Source organism: Myotis daubentonii, chromosome 13, assembly GCF_963259705.1.
Source record: "Myotis daubentonii chromosome 13, mMyoDau2.1, whole genome shotgun sequence".
In the NCBI taxonomy this organism is placed as follows: Eukaryota; Metazoa; Chordata; class Mammalia; order Chiroptera; family Vespertilionidae; genus Myotis; species Myotis daubentonii.
This window is the reverse complement of record NC_081852.1, coordinates 31509521-31528132: the sequence shown is the minus strand read 5'-3', so window position 1 is coordinate 31528132 and position 18612 is coordinate 31509521. Positions and strand designations below refer to the sequence as shown.

Sequence of the window (18612 nt, the reverse complement as noted above, 5' to 3'; positions counted from 1 at the left end):
ATCCTACTTGATGGTACACAGAATTACCAGGCCCGGAAACTATAAATTAGAGATAAACCCACTATCTGCTTTGGATAAGTCCAGCATGCTCTCATGATATATATATATATATATCTTCTTAATTTTTTTTGTTAATCCTCACCCGAGGATATTTTTCCATTGATTTTTAGGGAATGTGGAAGAGAGGGAAAGACAAAGAGAAACATTGATGTGAGAGAAATACATCAACTGGTTGTCTCCTGCACGAGCCCCTGCAAGGGCCCAGCTGGAGAGGAGCCTGCAGCAACCTAGGTCCATGCCCTTGACCGGAATCAAACCCAGTATCCTTCGGTTCGCAGGCTGAGGCTCTATCCACTGAGCCAAACCAGCTAGGGCTAGATGTTCTCATTCTTAAAAGAAGACTTACTAATTTTATATTTCCCAAGAAATATAAAACAATAGTATCCCCTCTGGAGAAAATGGAAGGGCAATGAATAGGAAAGGGAAATTATTAAGTAAACAATCTTCCTAAGAATTTTCACCCTCACTAGTATATTATATACCAATAATAGAAACATATAGTAGGAAGAAAATTACAATTAATGAGTTAATGTGAAACTCTGATATGGGAAACTTAAATCCAACTAAACTGACAATAAAACAGTACATTCAAGTTCAAATCGTATTTTAAAATTAGTCTTTGTACCTAAAAATTGAGCCAAAACTACTAGTTCAGTGAAAAGGTGTTTTAATATCAATTTAAGTGGTATCTATCTATAACACATAATAGAAAGTATATGGCTTTGCATAATTTTTGTCATGGAAGCATGTTTGTACACACTTGGAAAAAACATCAAATAACAACCAAGTTAACAACCACTCCCAAGTATAACATAGTAATATAATTGAAGATGGCAATACTGTGAAACTACCCAGTGAGTTCTACCTAGAGAAGGGAAGGTGTGGAAACATGGATGAATTTTTTTTTAAAGATAAAGAATAAGAGATTTTTTAAATTTGCATATGCTGCTGTCCTGCTGCCTGTTTTGATCAGCCGAATTAAATACCCACATTGTGTCCCTTGATCTGACACTGCTGCCTGATTAAACCATGACCATGACAAGCCAAGACTCAATTTCCTGGTGCCTTATGCAAATTGGCCTGAGATTGGACATGTTGTTGACTGCATTGTGGCCTCCTTGCATCATGCCCTTCTTCAGTGTCCTCCCACGCTGACTCTGCATCGGGCAATCGTAGTAGCAAAGTTGACTCAAACAAGGTTGAAACCTGTTTGTATGTTCAAGAGTCTTCTCTTGGAACTCTACTACCACTAGGGAAAATGTCTGGTCTAGCCTGCTGAGAAGATATGTTACATCACCCCAGCCACCCTAGACTAGCTCACAACCCCCTCCCCACACAGCAGACCTGCCAGATAATTGTAGAAACATGAGTAAGTCCAGCCAAGATCAGCAGAACCCAACTGACTTGCAGATCCACACACATTATAAAGAATGGTTGTTTAAGCCAGGAACATTGTGAGGTATTATGCAGCATTAATTGCTGACTGAGTGGTCAGGCTAGCTAGCCTTACTTAAATTGTCCTCTTTGCCTCTGGCATAACCTAGATGAGTTAGGTTCAACTATAATAGGAAGCGGAAAATGGAAGCACCCTGACCGGTGTAGCTCGGTTGGTTGGGTCACCCTGTACACCAGAAGGTGGTGTGCTCATTTTCCAGTCAGGGTACATACCGAAGTTGCAGGTTCAGTTGGGGCTCATACAGGAGACAACTGACTGATGTTTCTCACTTCAATATTTCTTGCTCTCTCTCCCTCGCCTTCTCTCTAAATAAATAAACAAATAGATAGGTAGGTAGGTAAAATGGAAGCTAATGCCCAGCTGGCGAGGCTCAGTGGTTGAGCATCGATCGACCTATGAACCAGAAGGTCATGATTCCATTCCCAGTCAGAGCACATGCCCAGGTTGTGGGCTCGATCCCTCGCAGGAGGTGTGCAAGAGGCAGCTATTCAATGATTCTCTCTCATCATTTGATGTTTCTCTCTCTCCCTCTCCCTCTCCCTTCCTTTCCAAAATAAATAAAAATATAAAATAATCTTTTTAAAAAGAAAAATGAACAAATATTTATGTAAAGGTTAACATACTCTTTCATTTCCAATGCAAATGATTCTATTAACATCTTAACCATCTTTGAATCTGATTCTTAAATATACCTAATATGCCAATATTTGAATGAATAAGTTATTTTTAAGCTACATTTGTTAGTATATAACTAAAGAAAAAAAGCTCCAATGCAAAACATTTTAATAGGTTGTCAAATATACAGTTATTAGAATTATCTAAATATCACTTATAAAAATTGGTATATCACATTAGATGATTCTATAAAATAAAATCACACATTGACAATAACCCCTGCAGTCCAAGAATACCCCCATCAATAGTACAAATTACAAATACATTAAGAGACATTTAAACCAAAAAGTAACTCTGACTAGACTAAATACATTCATTCATCAAGTACAATAAACTTAGCATAGTCACTAACAACACAAGTTTAGGTGCAATTTCACATGCTTTCACAAATCTTCCAGTACAGCTCCCATAGTAAAGTGTCTTTGTGCACGCCATTTTCATTTATATTTAGGTGCATCATACATCATCCTTAAGACTATTTCACTTCATAATTAAACTTGTTAATATATATTGTAAGAGAACACCAGGTTAAAATTTAGCCCCAATGATGACGAAGTTTAACAATTAAAAAAATTCTTGAGAGTATATTTTAATTTGTTTAATCGCATGAATACTATTTCCTCTTACTAGATGCTATCAAAATAATTTAAACATTAACTCCTCAAAAATGGAAACTCCAACCTTCCTATTAACAAGCATTTTAAGTAACAATAAAATTATCCTGTAAATCAAACAGTAAATTTCACATTCATTGCCAAATTTAAAAGTGATTTGAAGATTGAGGCCTAAAACATTAGTACTAAATTATAAAATACAATGTAAAAAATGTGCAGTAAATTGCTTGTGAAAATATAATGGGATATTTCTCACAGTAATGTTAAAGCACTACTCTAAATGGACAGTCTACGTAAACGTACCTTTACCAACAAGCAAGAAAATTGAAAAATTAAGGCCTTTATATGCTATATATTACTATCTGAACTCAAAGCCAAATAGAGGTTACAATACTGCAAAGTACTATTTTCAACCTCTCTAACATTGTTAGTTGCTTCATCTCAACTCAATAATTATTACCTTATCTTTACACAAACTCAAATGCTAGTTAACTTTATCATCTTGAAATAAATATTTCTCTGTATCTCTATTTTAATTCAGTCCCCAACCCCACGCCATCTAGACAGAATGCTGGAAATAGGGCTTTGTCTGATTAGTTCACAACTGTATATTCAGGGGCTAAAAATGGTTAGCATATGGTAAATATCCAGTATTTTTGAATCTATATAATAAAGCCTAAGTGACGGTTATGGCGGAATGACCAGAACCACCGGTCGCTATGATGAGCACTGCCCACCAGGGAGCAGATGCTCAACACAGGAGCTTCCCCCTGGTGGTCAGTGCACTCTCACAGGGGGAGCACTGCTCAGCCAGAAGCTGGGCTCACGGCTGGCGAGCGCAGCCACGGTGGCAGGACCCTCTCCCACCTCCACGGCACCGCTAAGGAGCACTGAGCTGAGCAGTAAGGAGCAGCGAGCAGGCAGGCGGTAAGGAGCAAGGGGTCCTGGATTGCAAGAGGGCGCAGGCCTGGCTGAGAGACACACCCCCTCCAGTGCACACATTCCGTGCACCGGGCCTCTAGTGAACTAATAAGAAGCCTGACCTCCATGGGCAACTATACTTGTTTTCCCAAAGCATTAATAGGCAATTTACCTCTTTGCACAACCAAACTAACAATTTTTTAAAAGAAACTGATATCTACGCTGTGATAACATAGAATGTAATGGAAAGACAACTGAAGCTACACATATATCAAATCAAGGTTAAAGGCACTGGATCAGAAAGATTATTACAAAGCATGGTAAATAATTTTTAAAGCAAATCAAGTTTTAAAGTATCAAATGTTGAACTGCTATGAGAAAATGGTACTAAAATAATGCTTTAAAATAGTTGACAAAATTTCTATAATTTCACACATAAAATTCTTTCATTGTTTTACCATTTTCTTTCATCCTATGTGTGTTCTATATTCCAAATCCTAGAAATAAATGTTTTCAGTTGCATGAAACAAGAAAAATGCAACTGAATTATCTTTGAAAATTAATTTTTTTCTTCTTATGTTTTAAATTTGATAGACATTATAGAGATATGAAGAACATCATCTTGAAAATCATAAAACAGTAAAATTTAAAAAGTTCTTACTCAGTTGAATAGTCTAAAGCCCCACAATAGTAAAATGTAGTGTAAGAGGCATAGTAAGTACAATCTTTCCATACACATAAAGAATAATGAATACTGAATTGAAAATACCACAAGCTCCATGTTAGAGGTATGTAATACACATTTCACAACTGTTTCTTGAAAAACTATTTAGATAAAATATTTAGCATTTATCAATTTTTTTATTTGAACCTATGCAACTTCCATCCATATTAAAATATCAATTAGTGTAAATACTTTCTTATAAAACTATTATACAATTTCAATTTTTATTAGAGAAATGTAATATTCACTTCCCATAACTTCTTAAAGTTCTTTTTACTAGTGTATTCTGTAAGAAATACACTAAAACCACTGTTTGTGTTTTCTAGTGGGAAAAAAGTGATAAATCTATTAATTCAAACTATATCCTTATTATGATTACTTCTTAAACATTTACATGTTTAAATATGCTTGGTGAATAGTGATCATTCTATTCCCGCAGTGGTAAATTTCAGCATAATGCTAAATGACTGGACTAGACAGTAAAATAATCACATGTAGATTACATAAACAGATACTTATTCTGTTATATGTAAGCTTACTTATAAAGTAACATAAAACAAGCATTAGATAACAGTGATAAAAAATGTAAACAAACAAATGTTAATCCCTTCCCTGAAAAACAAAAGATAAAAGGGCTTCTTGTTTTATTAAAATAAACAAAATATTATCTATTTTATAAAAAAGGTAAGACACTGATTTTACAAAACTATATTTCCAAATATAGGTAAAGAAAATCTGGAATAGTTGACACACTTTATTGATATAAAATGTGCAAAAAAATCTGATTAATACTTTAATGTATTAAATTCATTTTACATAGGCTGATACCGTTCCCTACAAAAAAAAACTTCTTGTTTTGTTCAGATTCAAAATAGTGTCTAATTATCTGAACTTAAGATTTAATGAGCCACTATCCAAATAACAACAACAAAAAGTCTATATTGTAGGAAAAATCAAGTAAAACTAAAACATTTCTATTAATTATTACTTGAAATTCATCCCCACAAAGAAAAACAAAAAACAAAAGCTAATACCCATTTAGGCAGCAGAGAAAAATATGAAGTGCCTATATAAAACTTACAAATAAAAAAATTAAAAACAATCAAATTTTGCTATAACAAAATGCATATGAATTTCAAAGTTATTCGTGTTTAATAGATTTATTAAACTTAGAATTCACAGAGCATTTGGTACTTCTGTTTGTGCTCAGATATTTTGCAAAGTGCCCTCAGAGGGGCTTGGGAAGGTGACATAAACATAAAATTGTGATACTTTCCTCCATACTAAAAAAAAATTATTGGATTTAAAAATTTAATTTATAATTCTTAGGAGAAATTGGGGGGGGGGCGGTTGGGACACATTAACAGCTCTAAAACATTTTCCAAAGAATGTGGCAAGAATATTAAGTACTTAGATCAGTGATGGCGAACCTTTTGAGCTCGGCATGTCAGCATTTTGAAAAACCCTAACTTAACTCTGGTGTCGTGTCACATATAGAAATTTTTTGATATTTGCAACCATAGTAAAACAAAGATTTATATTTTTGATATTTATTTTATATATTTAAATACCATTTAACAAAGAAAAATCAACCAAAAAAATGAGTTCACCTGTCACCTCTGACACACATGTCATAGGTTTGCCATCACTGACTTAGATGTGTTATTAGTGAATCAAAATGCAAGCAATGGGAGCATAAACATCTAACATATTTGCAAATTAACTTTAAAGTTTTCAATAATAATTGGTTATTTTTAAAAACGTAAATATGAAACAGGTAATACAGACTCTAATTTATCCAGGAAAAATAGCATTATCCCCCATCTATAAAATTAAATCATAATTTCTCTCTTGAACATAATATAAAACTATTTTGAGTAACAATGAAACAGAAGCATGGGTTTAGATATGCACCACTCTCTATGATGTACTAATTTACACAGTATGTTTAATAACACAATATTGGATGTTGTCCTTCACTGCATATTAGAATTTTGAGAAACATCATTTTTAGCAACATAGATTTACTCTACTGTTTAACTAAATGGACACGTAAAAATATATAAAATTTTTAAAAATTCAAGTTATTTTAAGGAGAAATAAGACCAAGTTTCAATCACCCACCTTTTTGAAGCTGCAGTTGGAGGAGAAGGCATAGAGTTTATAACACTTTTCACAATATAGTAAATATATATTCCAATTTGCCCATAAATGAAAGATTTTAAAAGAAAAACATGTTTCTTCCAAGTAACTTGTATCTTCTTGCCCTGGCAAGAATAATTATTAGTGGCCTTAATTTCAAGATTTTTGTTGTTGTTGTCTGTTTCAATTACCTTTTTCATGAAGTATAAACATATTGAAATATGAGTAATAAATAAAAATTAAAGGGAAAATCTGCTTTTGGAATAAAATAATTCAAAATCATTTCACTGAGAAGCACCTTTAGATATGCTGGTCTAAATTTTAATATAAAACCTAAACAGTACTTATTTCTGAAGTAGAATTTTCTCCAGTTTTAATAACTTCAAAAAGTAACACTAAGGACATCAACCTGTGCTTTCTAGATTTTTGAAAATATTCTCATAATGTAAAGAGTTTAGATATGGCTCATTGTCACAGTTGGGTGGACAGAGATTTCATGATAAATTGGCTACAGAAAACTAAACTCTTAATGACTGAATGTTTTGCATTTTGCTTGAGCCAAATAGATGTTTAAATCATGTACCACCACATTCCCTGCTTAACATTCCAAAGTTTCTTTATTCTTCATAGTTTTCTAATGAACAAATAATAAGTTTTCCTGAGTAAGATTATAAAAAAGTTAACCCTTCTACCAAAAGTGTAAAGACAAATAAAATGCCGACTCACAATACAAATTGTTTACATAGCATTACAAGTGCAGAGATATTGACTGCTGCTTTTCACAATGATTGCCCCACCCCTTAAAAAGACTGCAGCAAAGGATTCAATTGTCCAAAATGCTCTGAAGTACAGTAATTAAATTCTTCAGTCCATAAACATATCCCTCATCTATTGTGTTGCTAGGGAAAACATGAGCAAAATCTATCATTCGCACTTCTACTTCAGCAATCTCTTGGCAACCAGTGGGAAGATGGTAGAAAACTTTTTCCAGTTGGGAAAGTACATTTCCATTTAAATGTTCCTGTGACAAGCTTTTCCACCCATTGTCTTGCTCTATATTTTCAACTTTCAATGAAGTCTGACTGTGATGCTTTCTTGAATACATTTTTCTGTGACGTGCATACATCTTGGACAAGCTTTTGCCTACTGAAGCCTCTATTTTTCCATTTGTTGTGGAACTTAACACTCGAAAGTTATTATTATACTCCAGTACGTCTGTGTCCGAGAGTTGTCCTTTGGACAAAAACTTTTCTGCCAAAGTTCTGTCATTTGATTTTGTAGTAGTTGGATGAGATGAACCTTCATAAACAAACAGTAATGAACTTGCATAAAAGTTAAGCTGCTTCTGGCTTTCAAACCACTGCAGAATTCTCTCAATCTTCTGAATACTGGCAGCAACAGCATCTTTTCTTAAGCAGAATCCATTATGAAAAAACCTGGAAACTCCTATAGAAAGGAAAATACAGTATCACTGTACTATATTATTACAATTATAATGTAATCATAAGACAGCTACCACTTGGGAAGTAAATCCATCTTAGATATCATTTTTTCCCCATCATCCCTTGCAATAAACTGAACTAGGAGGAATTCTAGTCTGACATAGAAACCTGAACTTCAAACTTAATTTCTGGTGAAGATGCTGGTAAACATTTAAGTTACACTTATGTAAAGTGAAATATCCTTTAAACAACACTATTTATTACAGATAGACTGGTAGTTTAGTTCTCTCTACATATATTCTCTTAAGGAATGTATTCCAAAATTTATTTCATTCCCTATTTTGAGGGATTTTATAGAAAGATTACTTGTTTATCAGAACCACATGTAAGAGCTCATCTAAAACCTAGAGTCAAATCATAACCATTTTTAATGGTGTCAACAGCCCATTACCAAAATACCAAGTCATAACAAGCACTATATTTTTTGTTCTCAATAATATTGATTAAATCAGTCTTTCCACAAGATAAACATTAGGGATTAGCACTATTCCAGTTTGAGTACATTATCCAAATTAAGACTTTTAAATGCTTTGACCTATCAGATTATCTATGCCTCTTAAAATTATTCATGCCTATCTACACTAATAAAAGAGAAACATGGTAATTGGCGTACGACCGCTACCCTTCCCATTGGCTAATCAGGGCAATATGCAAATTAACTGTCAGCCAAGATGGCAGCCGGCAGCCAGGCAGCTTGAAACTAACATGAGGCTTGCTTGCTTCAGTGACAGAGGAAACCAACGTTCCCCACCTGCCGCTGCAGGCCTCTGAGCCTGCAGTTTCAAACATTGTAACAAATACAGACGCCCAGAAACCACCTTTCAGCCGGCTGGGATCTCAGAGCTGGAGTTGATACAGAGTTTTGATATATGAACCGAAACAAACCAGATACCTGCTTTCAGGAGCGGAGGCCTAAGAGCTGGAGCCAGAGCTAAAGCTGGCCCAGAATAAAAAAAAAAAAAAAGAAAAACAGGAGCAGTTGGGAGCTTCAGTCCCAGCCTGAAAACAGCCCTCAGCCCCTCACCCAGACTGGCCAGGCACCCCAGTGGGGACCCCCAACCTGAAGGGTGTGTGACCAACTGCAAACAGCCATTATCCCCTCATCCAGGCTGGCCAGGCACCCCAGTGGGGACCCCCACCCTGATCCAGGACACCCTTCAGGGCAAACCAGCCGGCCCCCACCCGTGCACCAGGCCTCTACCCTATATAGTAAAAGGGTAATATGCCTCCCAGCACTGGGATCAGCGGAGCCACAAAGCCTCCCAGCACCCGGATCAGCGTGACAGGGGGTAGTGCCCAAACTCCCTGATCGCCCTGCGGCTCTGTTTGTGACAGGGGAAGGCGCCCCAACCCCCTGATCGACCCTGCTCTGTAGGTGACAGAGGGCGGCGCCCCAACCCCCCCTCCCCCCACGGCCCTGCTCTGTGTGTGATGGGGTAGAGCCATAACCTCCCCATCGGCCCTGCCCTGAGTGTGACAGTGGCGGCACCCCAACCCCCTGATCCGCCCAACTCTGTGTGTGACAGGGGGCGGTGTGCCAACTCCCCTGATCGGCCCTGCTCTGTGCGTGAAAGGGGGCAGCGCCCCAACCCCCTGATTGGCCCTGCTCTGTGTGTGACAGGGGGTGGCGCCGCAACCTCCCCATCGACTCTGCCTTGAGTGTGACAGGGGGCGGTGCCCCAACCCACCAATCGGCCCTACCCTGAACGTGACTGAGGGTGGCATCACAACCTCCAAATCCGCCCTGCTCTGTGCATGACAGGGGGCGGCGCCCCAACTCCCCAATCGGCCCTGCTCTGAGCCCAACCAGGGGCTGCACCTAGGGATTGGGCCTGCCCTCTGCCACCCGGAAGCAGGCCTAAGTCAGCAGGGCGTTATCTCCCAAGGGGTCCCAGACTGCGAGAGGGCACAGGCCGGGCTGAGGGACCCCCCCGCCCCCCCCCCCCCAGTGCACAAATTTTTGTGCACCGGGCCTCTAGTTTTATCATATTTGGAAATTTATGGGTATGTACAATTTTATTTTTGCCTTTAAATAGTTGTTCCCCTACTCTGAGACAGAAATTGCTAAAAAAAATATATTCACATTAGCTTGGGAAATATTTTAATAAAGAACCAATCTGCATGCCCGGCCGCAGGGGCACAAGTGGCTGAGTGTCGACCTATGAACCAGGAGGTCACGGTTTGATTCCTGGCACAAGCCTGGGTTGCAGGCTCGATCCCCAGTGGAGGGTGTGCAGGAGGCAGCCAATCAATGATTCTCTCTCATCATTGATATTTCTATCTCTCTCTCCCTCTCCCTTCCTTTCTGAAATCAATAAAAATATATTTAATTATTTTTAAAAAGAGCCAATCTGCATATTATCTTGCTATTGGCTGAGGCAAATACTAACTGTTACGATCACATGATGGATGCCTGTTTTTTACACATAAAATAAAAATTTTTCTTCAAACTCTTTACATTACACATAACCTGTTTCCCACCTTAGGCAGAGCTAAGAATAAACTTCCAATAGACTATTACTTCCAGAAATTTAGGATATCATTGTTTTTATTTTGTCCATAAATATTTTACAAGTATATATATTAACAGACTTTAAACTACTCTTCATGCCACTAGTTCATTCATAATGTAGTTCTAGAATATACACAGCTCAACTATAAAAGAGAAATTTAAATAGAAAATGACATGCTACAACACACACTTTAAAGTCTCTTATGTAACAAGCAGTTTTAACATACTAAGATCTATATACTATGATTTTTAAATGTGTTTTTATTGATTTCAGAAAGAGGAAGGGAGAAGGGGAGAAGGAGAGAAACATTGATGTGAGAGAGAAACATCGATTGGTTGCCTCCCTCACACACCCTAATCAACCAGAGACCAAACCTGGACATGTGCCCTGACTGGGAATCGAACCATCAACCTTTTAGTACATGGGATGATGCTTAACCAACTGATGCTGAGTCACACCAGCCAGGACTATATACTATGAATTTAAAGACAACCTCTAGTTCCAGTACTTGGACTAGGTGGTTGGTTCACAGATGTTCATTTTTATTTAACAATAGTAAGTAAGTAAGTAAATAAATAAATAAACAAACAAACAAAAAGGTAAGATACACCTAAGGTTTTGGTGTATGATGAACCAGCGATTATGTGTGAATGTAAATTTCATTTTTTAAAAAAGTTTATTGTGAATTGAATCATTATTCCAAGAGAAAATTGAAATAATTTTAGAATTATTTTGGTATTTATGCAGTAATAAAAGCATTGAAATCTGGTTGTTCAATCCTTACCTTCCTTTAGAGTTTCTTTTGTTAAGCTTCTTCCATAGTGCTGGTTTTGTGTCTCATAGCTATCAGAATGAACATGATAAACCTGTCAGAAAAAGCAGTGAATATTAAAAATGAATACTTCTTGACTGTGTGGAATTTATCACAGCAGTAGTTAAAGGTGGAAAGATCTATTCATATGAGTCATCCTAATGAAATGAAGGGGGAAAAAATCATGTCGTTATATCAATAGATTCTAAAAAGGCATTTAATAAATTTACATCCACTATCGATGAAAACTCTTTAAACGGATAGATGAATATTTCCAATAAGAAAAATTATCTACCTCAATCCACCAAAGGTCAGCGTCAACTTAAGTTTAAAGTGGAAATAAAAAAAAAAAAGGCATCTGTCCTAAAATATAAGAAGCTTTCAAAAAATGTGTTCTACTACAATGTATTTTAGCATCACTACTGTCTAATGTTCTATAGCCTCTAGCAAATGCAAATAAGACAAGAGAAAGAAATTAGAGGAATAATAATTTGGGAAGGAAGAGATAAAATATTACTCTTTATAGGTAATGGACATATACTGAAAAACCAATAAAAACTTGAAATGGTGACTGAGTACAAATTAGTAAGCAGAAAATGAGGTTTGATATACACAAATAAATGGTTAGAAACATAATGGAAAACTCCATTTACAAATGCAACAAAAGAGAAATAAACTAAATAAAGGTACAATCTATATAAAGACATTTTTAACAAATTCCTAAGACAGACACACAAACACACACCCATGGTCTCAGAGAGGGAGACTCAATATAAAAGATATCAATTCTTGTACCCTTATGTTCACTGTAGCATTATTTATAATAGCTGAGATTTGGAAGCAGGCCAAGTGGCCATCAGTGGATGAGTGAATAAAAAAGCTGTGGTACATTTACACGATAAAATACTACTCAGCCATAAAAAAGGAAGGAAATCTTATCCTTGTGACATCATGAATTTACCTGGAGAGTATTATGCTAAGTGAAGTCAGTCAGAGAAAGACAAATACCATATGATTTCACTCATATGTGGAATCTAATGAACAAAATAAACAACAAAATAAAAACAGACTCAGAGAACAGAACAGCTATCAGAGGGGAGGTGGGTTGTGGGGCTGAGTGAAAAAGGTTTAAGGATAAAGCAAAAAAAACCCCAAAACCCTCAGACACAGACAACAGCATGGTAATAATCAGAGGAAAGGAGAGTGAGGGAAGGTGGGAGAGGTATAAATAGTAATGGAGGGAGACTTGACTTGGGGAACACACAATACAATATACAGATGATATATTATAGAACTGTACATCCAAAACCTATAATTTTGTTAACCAAGTAGAGGCCCGGTGCATGAAATTCGTGCACAGGTGGGGTCCCTAGGCCAGGCTAGTGATCAGGGCCAGGTCGATTGGGGCCTGAAGGCCCTGGCGGGGTTGGGAGAGGAGGTGACAGTCGCCGGGCCAGGAGTGGAAGGAACGGACGCCGGATGCCAACACTGCTTTTGGTGCCCTGCCACCATGTGGTTCCCCGCCTCTCCCCCTTCTCCTTCTCTCACTGCTGCACCGTCACTGGGGCCTGCCGGCCGGGAAAGGTTGACCACCAGCCCCACCACCACCCACCCCGGTTCCCCGTTCCAGCCCGGGGCCCCATGTAAGGGACTGTGGGAGGTTGGCCGGCTAGGGAGGTTTGCTGTGGGAGCACACTGACCACCAGGGGACAGCTCCTGCGTTGAGCATCTGTCCCCTGATGATCAGTGCACGTCATAGCAACCGGTTGTTCCAGTCAGTCATATTGGTCGCTTAGGCTTTTATATATATAGATGTTACCCAATAAATTCAATAAAAAAATGAAAAATTTAAAGATATCAATTCTACTTAAATTAATCCACAACTAAAATAAAATAATAATAAAACACCAACAATTTTTATAACCATATAAGCCAATCTGAAGTTCATATAGAAAATGACATATCCCAGGAGGGCCAAATCATGCAATGCCTTTTTTACTTATCCTGTATATGTACCCTAAAGCAATGGAATCCCACTGAAGAGTTTTTAATAGGAGAATGCCATGATTGTTTTACAATGTCTGGAGAACAGATTGAAAGAAAGAAAAACTGAACTTGAGAGATCAGTTAAGAGACTAGGTTCTGTAAAAGGATAATGGTGATAATGGGATTTGAGATGCTGGGGAATTAAGATCAATAGAATGGCTCTGAGAGGTAATGGTGACTACAAGGCTTCCAGTGTGTAAAACTAGCGCTGCCATTTATGAGATAAGGAATAATCTCAGTTATTGTTGAGATTTGTTGTGGTTGGTTGCGAGATGAGTGTATCGCTTTTTTATATATTAGTTCTAGATGTTTTTAAGTCATCCTAGTAAAATGTCTGGTAGGGTTCTAGCTATCCAGATTAGGAGATCAAAGAAAAAGCTGAGGCTACAGATATGCCTTTGGGAGTATCAGTGTAAGTGAAACTGATCCAATAAGAACAAGGACACTGCTTAGGAAGAAAGAGAAAATAAAGACAGTAAAATGGAACAGAGTGGAATACCTCAACACCTAAAGAATAAACAGGGGGGGAAAATTAGCTGGCAAAGAAAACTGCAAAGTAACCTTTGGAAACACCAGGACAGGGTGTAATATCAAGGGCACAAAAAGGAATATTTCCAGGAAAACGTAGTCAGCCTTCAAGGCTGCTTTTCAAAGTGCAGTAAGGTTAGTAATGAAAATGGCATTTAGATTTAGTAACATGAAGATGTCATTAGGGACCTTAGTGAAAGCTGATCTGGTGGCATGGTAGAGCAAATGCCAGATTGGAGGCTGAAAAATACTAAGTGGGAAGTAAGGCAATGGCAATAACTATTTTGATTGTGAAGGGGAGGCAAGTTAAACCCACTGGTGGACAGCAGAGCAAGGTAAAGGTAGGTTTTGATGATATCGTTTTTTAAAAATTGAGAGTGATCTGAACATATATAAAACAAAAGGAAGAGTCAGGAAAGAGAAGTTGAAGATATAAGACAAGAAAGAATCAATAGTATTAGGTTCCTAAAAAGGTGGAAGGGAATGAGATCCAGAGGGCATAGGGAAGGGCTGTCCTTAGGACAGAAAATTCATCAATGTGAGAGAAAGGAATAAAGGGGAAATGAAAGCATTTGTAGGTTAGGTATACACATCTGTTGGCAGGAAAGAAAAGGAAATCCTATCTAATGGCTTTAATTTTTTCTGAAGCAGAAGGCAAGGTCCTCTGAAAAAAGTGAAAAGGAAAGTGGGAGGGTAAGATTTGAAAACAGCAGCCGAAACCGGTTTGGCTCAGTGGATAGAGCGTCAGCCTGCGGACTGAAGGGTTCCAGGTTCAATTCCGGTCAAGGGCATGTACCTGGGTTGCGGGCACATCCCCAGTGGGAGATGTGCAGGAGGCAGCTGATCGATGTTTCTCTCTCATCGATGTTTCTAACTCTCTCTCTCCCTTCCTCTCTGTAAAAAATCAATAAAATATTTTAAAAAAAAGAGAGAGATTTGAAAACAGTGGATGTTTAAATAGTTGCTCCTGTGGGATGTTTATTTCTTGTTTGTTTTAACATTATGCCATTAATCCTTTTTCCTTTTCGTGTATGCCCACATTTAATTATCGTTTTCTAAATGAAACAACTGCATCAACAATTCCTTTGATCAGAATACCAAATTCAACTGTGCTGTTATAATTATCACATTAACAATCCATCTATAATGCTTCCTATTTATTAACTCTCCTATTTAAAACTCAAAAGATCCATATATCATCTTTTATGATGAATTTCAAAACTACGCCATTATGTTTATATAGGTAGCAATCATTTATCAAACTTAAACTTCACACTTCTAACCTCTATTTCCAGAGCCCTTGTAGCTCCCACTTTAAAACCTCTTTAAAACAAAATTACCAGAGTTGGACTCTTGAGGTTCATCTATTTATTTATTAATCACATACTATATGTCACAATCATTCCAGACACTGACCATATATCAGTGAACAAAAAATAAAAATATCTGCTCACATTGGGGAGTTGCAGACAACCAAATTTCAAAATATATCATCTTATATATTAGTATTATAATTACATCTATAATTTTCAAGAAAAGAACATGTAAAGAAAAATATGTGTATTATACTAATAATCACTCTTACCCTCATGCCAAGCACCAAGAACCCAATCTCTTCCATTAATGGGTACTTGCTGACCTGTTGCTGAATCTTCTCAGATGAGGCAAAAGGATCATAGCTTTTTCGCCCTATCTTTACATCCATTATACAGGGCTTATTAAATTTATGGGTCACATCTTCCAGTTTTAGGTATAAATCTGTTATGAAAGAAAAACTTTAATTAGTGATAAGCAAACATATTACCACTCAAATAACTTCCAGGAGAAACAAAATGAGGACAACTTAAAACTGAGAAAAAAAGTTAAAACAACTCCAGAGTCAACAATTAGTATAAATATCACAGAAAAACACTTGCAGGAGGGTGATTAAATAATATTCAACCATTAGCAAAAGGTATGAAGTAGATGTAAGGTTTCCAAGGACATTAAAAAGGCACAATGAGAGCCCTGGCCAGTGTGGCTCAATTGGTTAGTTGCGTGTCGTCCCTTCAGGGCACATGCCCAGATTTTGTGCTCAATCCCCAGTAGGGGGCGTGCAGGAGGCAGCCAACAGATGTTTCTCTCTCATGGATTACTGCACTCATGGATTACCGAAGAATTTCTATAAACATTTACACGTATTTATTAGAAAGTCTGAGGACTATAAAGGAAATAGTTGTGGAGACAATAAAACCCCTTCTAAACAATCTTTCAAAACTGAGTACTCAATTACAGTATCTAGATATCCAATTTAACACCATCCTCAACAACCTTTGTTAATCTTTAGAAGTCACATTCTTGAGGAATAATCCTATATAATAAAGAGCTAATATGAAAATGGTCATCACACCCTCCAGCCAGGGGACCTGAGGCGGGCCCCCCCCCCCCCCCCCCGGCCCCGGGCTTGATGGGGGTGGGGCCGGCCAGGTCTGGGTCTCACGTGATTTTGAGACACGCGCCGGTGGACGGGGACTTGACTCTGGGTCTCGCAGCACACCCCAGACTCTGACAGGAGGGAGATTTTCATATACATTTTACTAATTTTCTTTCATCTCTGACACTTCTATTATAGAGAAAGGGCAAAGAGCAATATTAAAATTTTTCTTCTAATTAATTCCCTTTAAATGTGCACGAATTTTGTGCACCAGGCCACTAGTGATTAAATAATGTTCTAAGTTAAACATTAATCAGTAGCAAAATTCATTGAAATCTAGGTATCTTACATTACAATGGAAATCTCTACAATCACAATGACTTGTGAAATAATAATTTAAGCAACATGCTGATCTGAATCAGAAACATATACATTTGGGACTAATAGACAAAAAGGAAGGAAGGGGGGGACAAAAAGAGGGGAGGGAGGAGAAAGAGCCTAGGCTACTTTTCCCCACTCCCATACAACTGAAATATAGGCAAATCCTAAATACCCAGGGGAACCACTGATTTAGTATTACCTAACTAAGGATACTCACAGGAGAATACTATGATTCCCTATTGATGAAACTTGATACACAGTCCATAAGTCAAAGGAAGGAAAAGAACTAAGGAAAAGAATAAGCTCAAGCTGGAGCCCCCTTCTTTCCTGTTCTCAAAATGTAGTCCAAGTACTATCTACATTAAAAAAGCTTGTCGCTTTTAAAATATATATGTATTTTTTTATTGGTTTCAGAGAGGAAGGGAGAGGGAGAGAGAGAGAGAGGGAGAGAGAGAGAGAGAGAGAGAGAGAGAGAGAGAGAGAGAGAGAAACATCAATGATGAGAGAGAATCATTGATCTGCTGCCTCCTGCACGACCCCCATTGGGGATCAAGCCCGCAACCAGGGCATGTGCCCTTGACTGGAATCGAACCTGGGACCCTTCAGGCCGACACTCCCAGCCAGGGCAAGCTTGTCGCTTTTAACAAGCACATCACTGAACTCCAACATGAACCTTCTTAATCAAAATGTCTGGGCGTTTAGCCTATTAATATGCATTTTAATAAGCCCATGGGTTATTCTTAAACTCAGTCAAGTTTCAAACTCTTACCCCATTCACCAACCTTCTTCAATAGTTACACAGTCAAGCTGCTTGTTTAATTAAATTCTGTCTGCTCAAAGGCCCAGAAGTGGCAAATACTGCTTCAAGTATTAACTAATATTAAGAGAGAAATGTTGTGCCCTTACATAGATCAGTTTGTCCTCTATAAAACTTACTGGTTTTTTTTAAATATTGCAATTTAAAGTCCTGAAGTGTGGGACGACGAAGTGGGATATGAGACAGGGAGGAAGTTATGCAAGGAAAATATATTTCCTGATGTTTTCTCCTATTCAAAATGAAAAAAAAAAAAAAATTGCCCAGAAATTACAAAAAAGCGAACATCTGTAAATTAATACAGTATTAAGTACTAGCATATATATTTTCATTCAATTATAACAGACTGATCATTAATTTGTATATACCATTTAAGAAACTGGTTGTGAAGAGCAAAAGTATTAATAAGTTTCTTTAATGAAGTAGAGAATGATTAGAAAAAAAATCACACATGTATTCAGTGTTTATAATACTAGGCTCACTTTTATATAAACCTTTTATAAAACCACTCTCCTGAATTAAGAATAAAAGTTTTTATCTAAAAACTTACCATTTGGTGCAGTGGGAGGTGACCAGATGCCGTAATATTTTGGCAAATATTTTCGTAGCTCTAAAAGAACACCATCGGTACAATCAGCAGCATAAACCTAAAAGAGAGAAAGAGAACTTGCATATTAGTTTCTTATACTGTTTTACAAGTGCCCTACACTTTTCTCAAATAAAATAATACTGTTTATCATAATATATCTAAAATTTTGAATAAGCAAAAAAAAGAGTACACTGTGTTTCCAGTGAAAAATTATGTATTGTTTAGGTTATCTAATTCTAGCCTTTCACTGTCCTTGAACTATTTTACAACAAAATAAGCTGTAGATAACCCTTAGCAGATGCAAAATAATTCTTACAAATAAATTCTGGCCAGGGAAGGTTCTCAGAACTTTCATGGAAGGTGGGAGTTTAGTGAACATTCCTAAATTCATTTCAACTTCCCTTTATTTCATATGTGTGCTTC

General features: G+C 37.2%; 1 protein-coding gene across 5 annotated transcripts in view; it reads right to left on the bottom strand.

Annotated features, from left to right (window-relative positions):
• Positions 1–2282: 2282 nt before the first annotated feature.
• Positions 2283–18612, bottom strand: part of IPMK (inositol polyphosphate multikinase) — a 32567-nt gene continuing 16237 nt past the window's right edge. For 4 of the 5 annotated variants that reach the window (XM_059662671.1, XM_059662672.1, XM_059662675.1 and 1 more), the window contains 4 exons: positions 18151–18247; positions 15578–15750; positions 11392–11473; positions 2283–8038 (listed from right to left, as the gene is read on the bottom strand). In XM_059662671.1, the coding sequence (XP_059518654.1) occupies positions 7416–8038; positions 11392–11473; positions 15578–15750; positions 18151–18247 (975 nt within the window). In that variant the 3' untranslated portion in view covers positions 2283–7415. The remainder of the gene's footprint in view (positions 8039–11391; positions 11474–15577; positions 15751–18150; positions 18248–18612) is intronic. The other variant, XM_059662673.1, reaches the window with a different exon arrangement.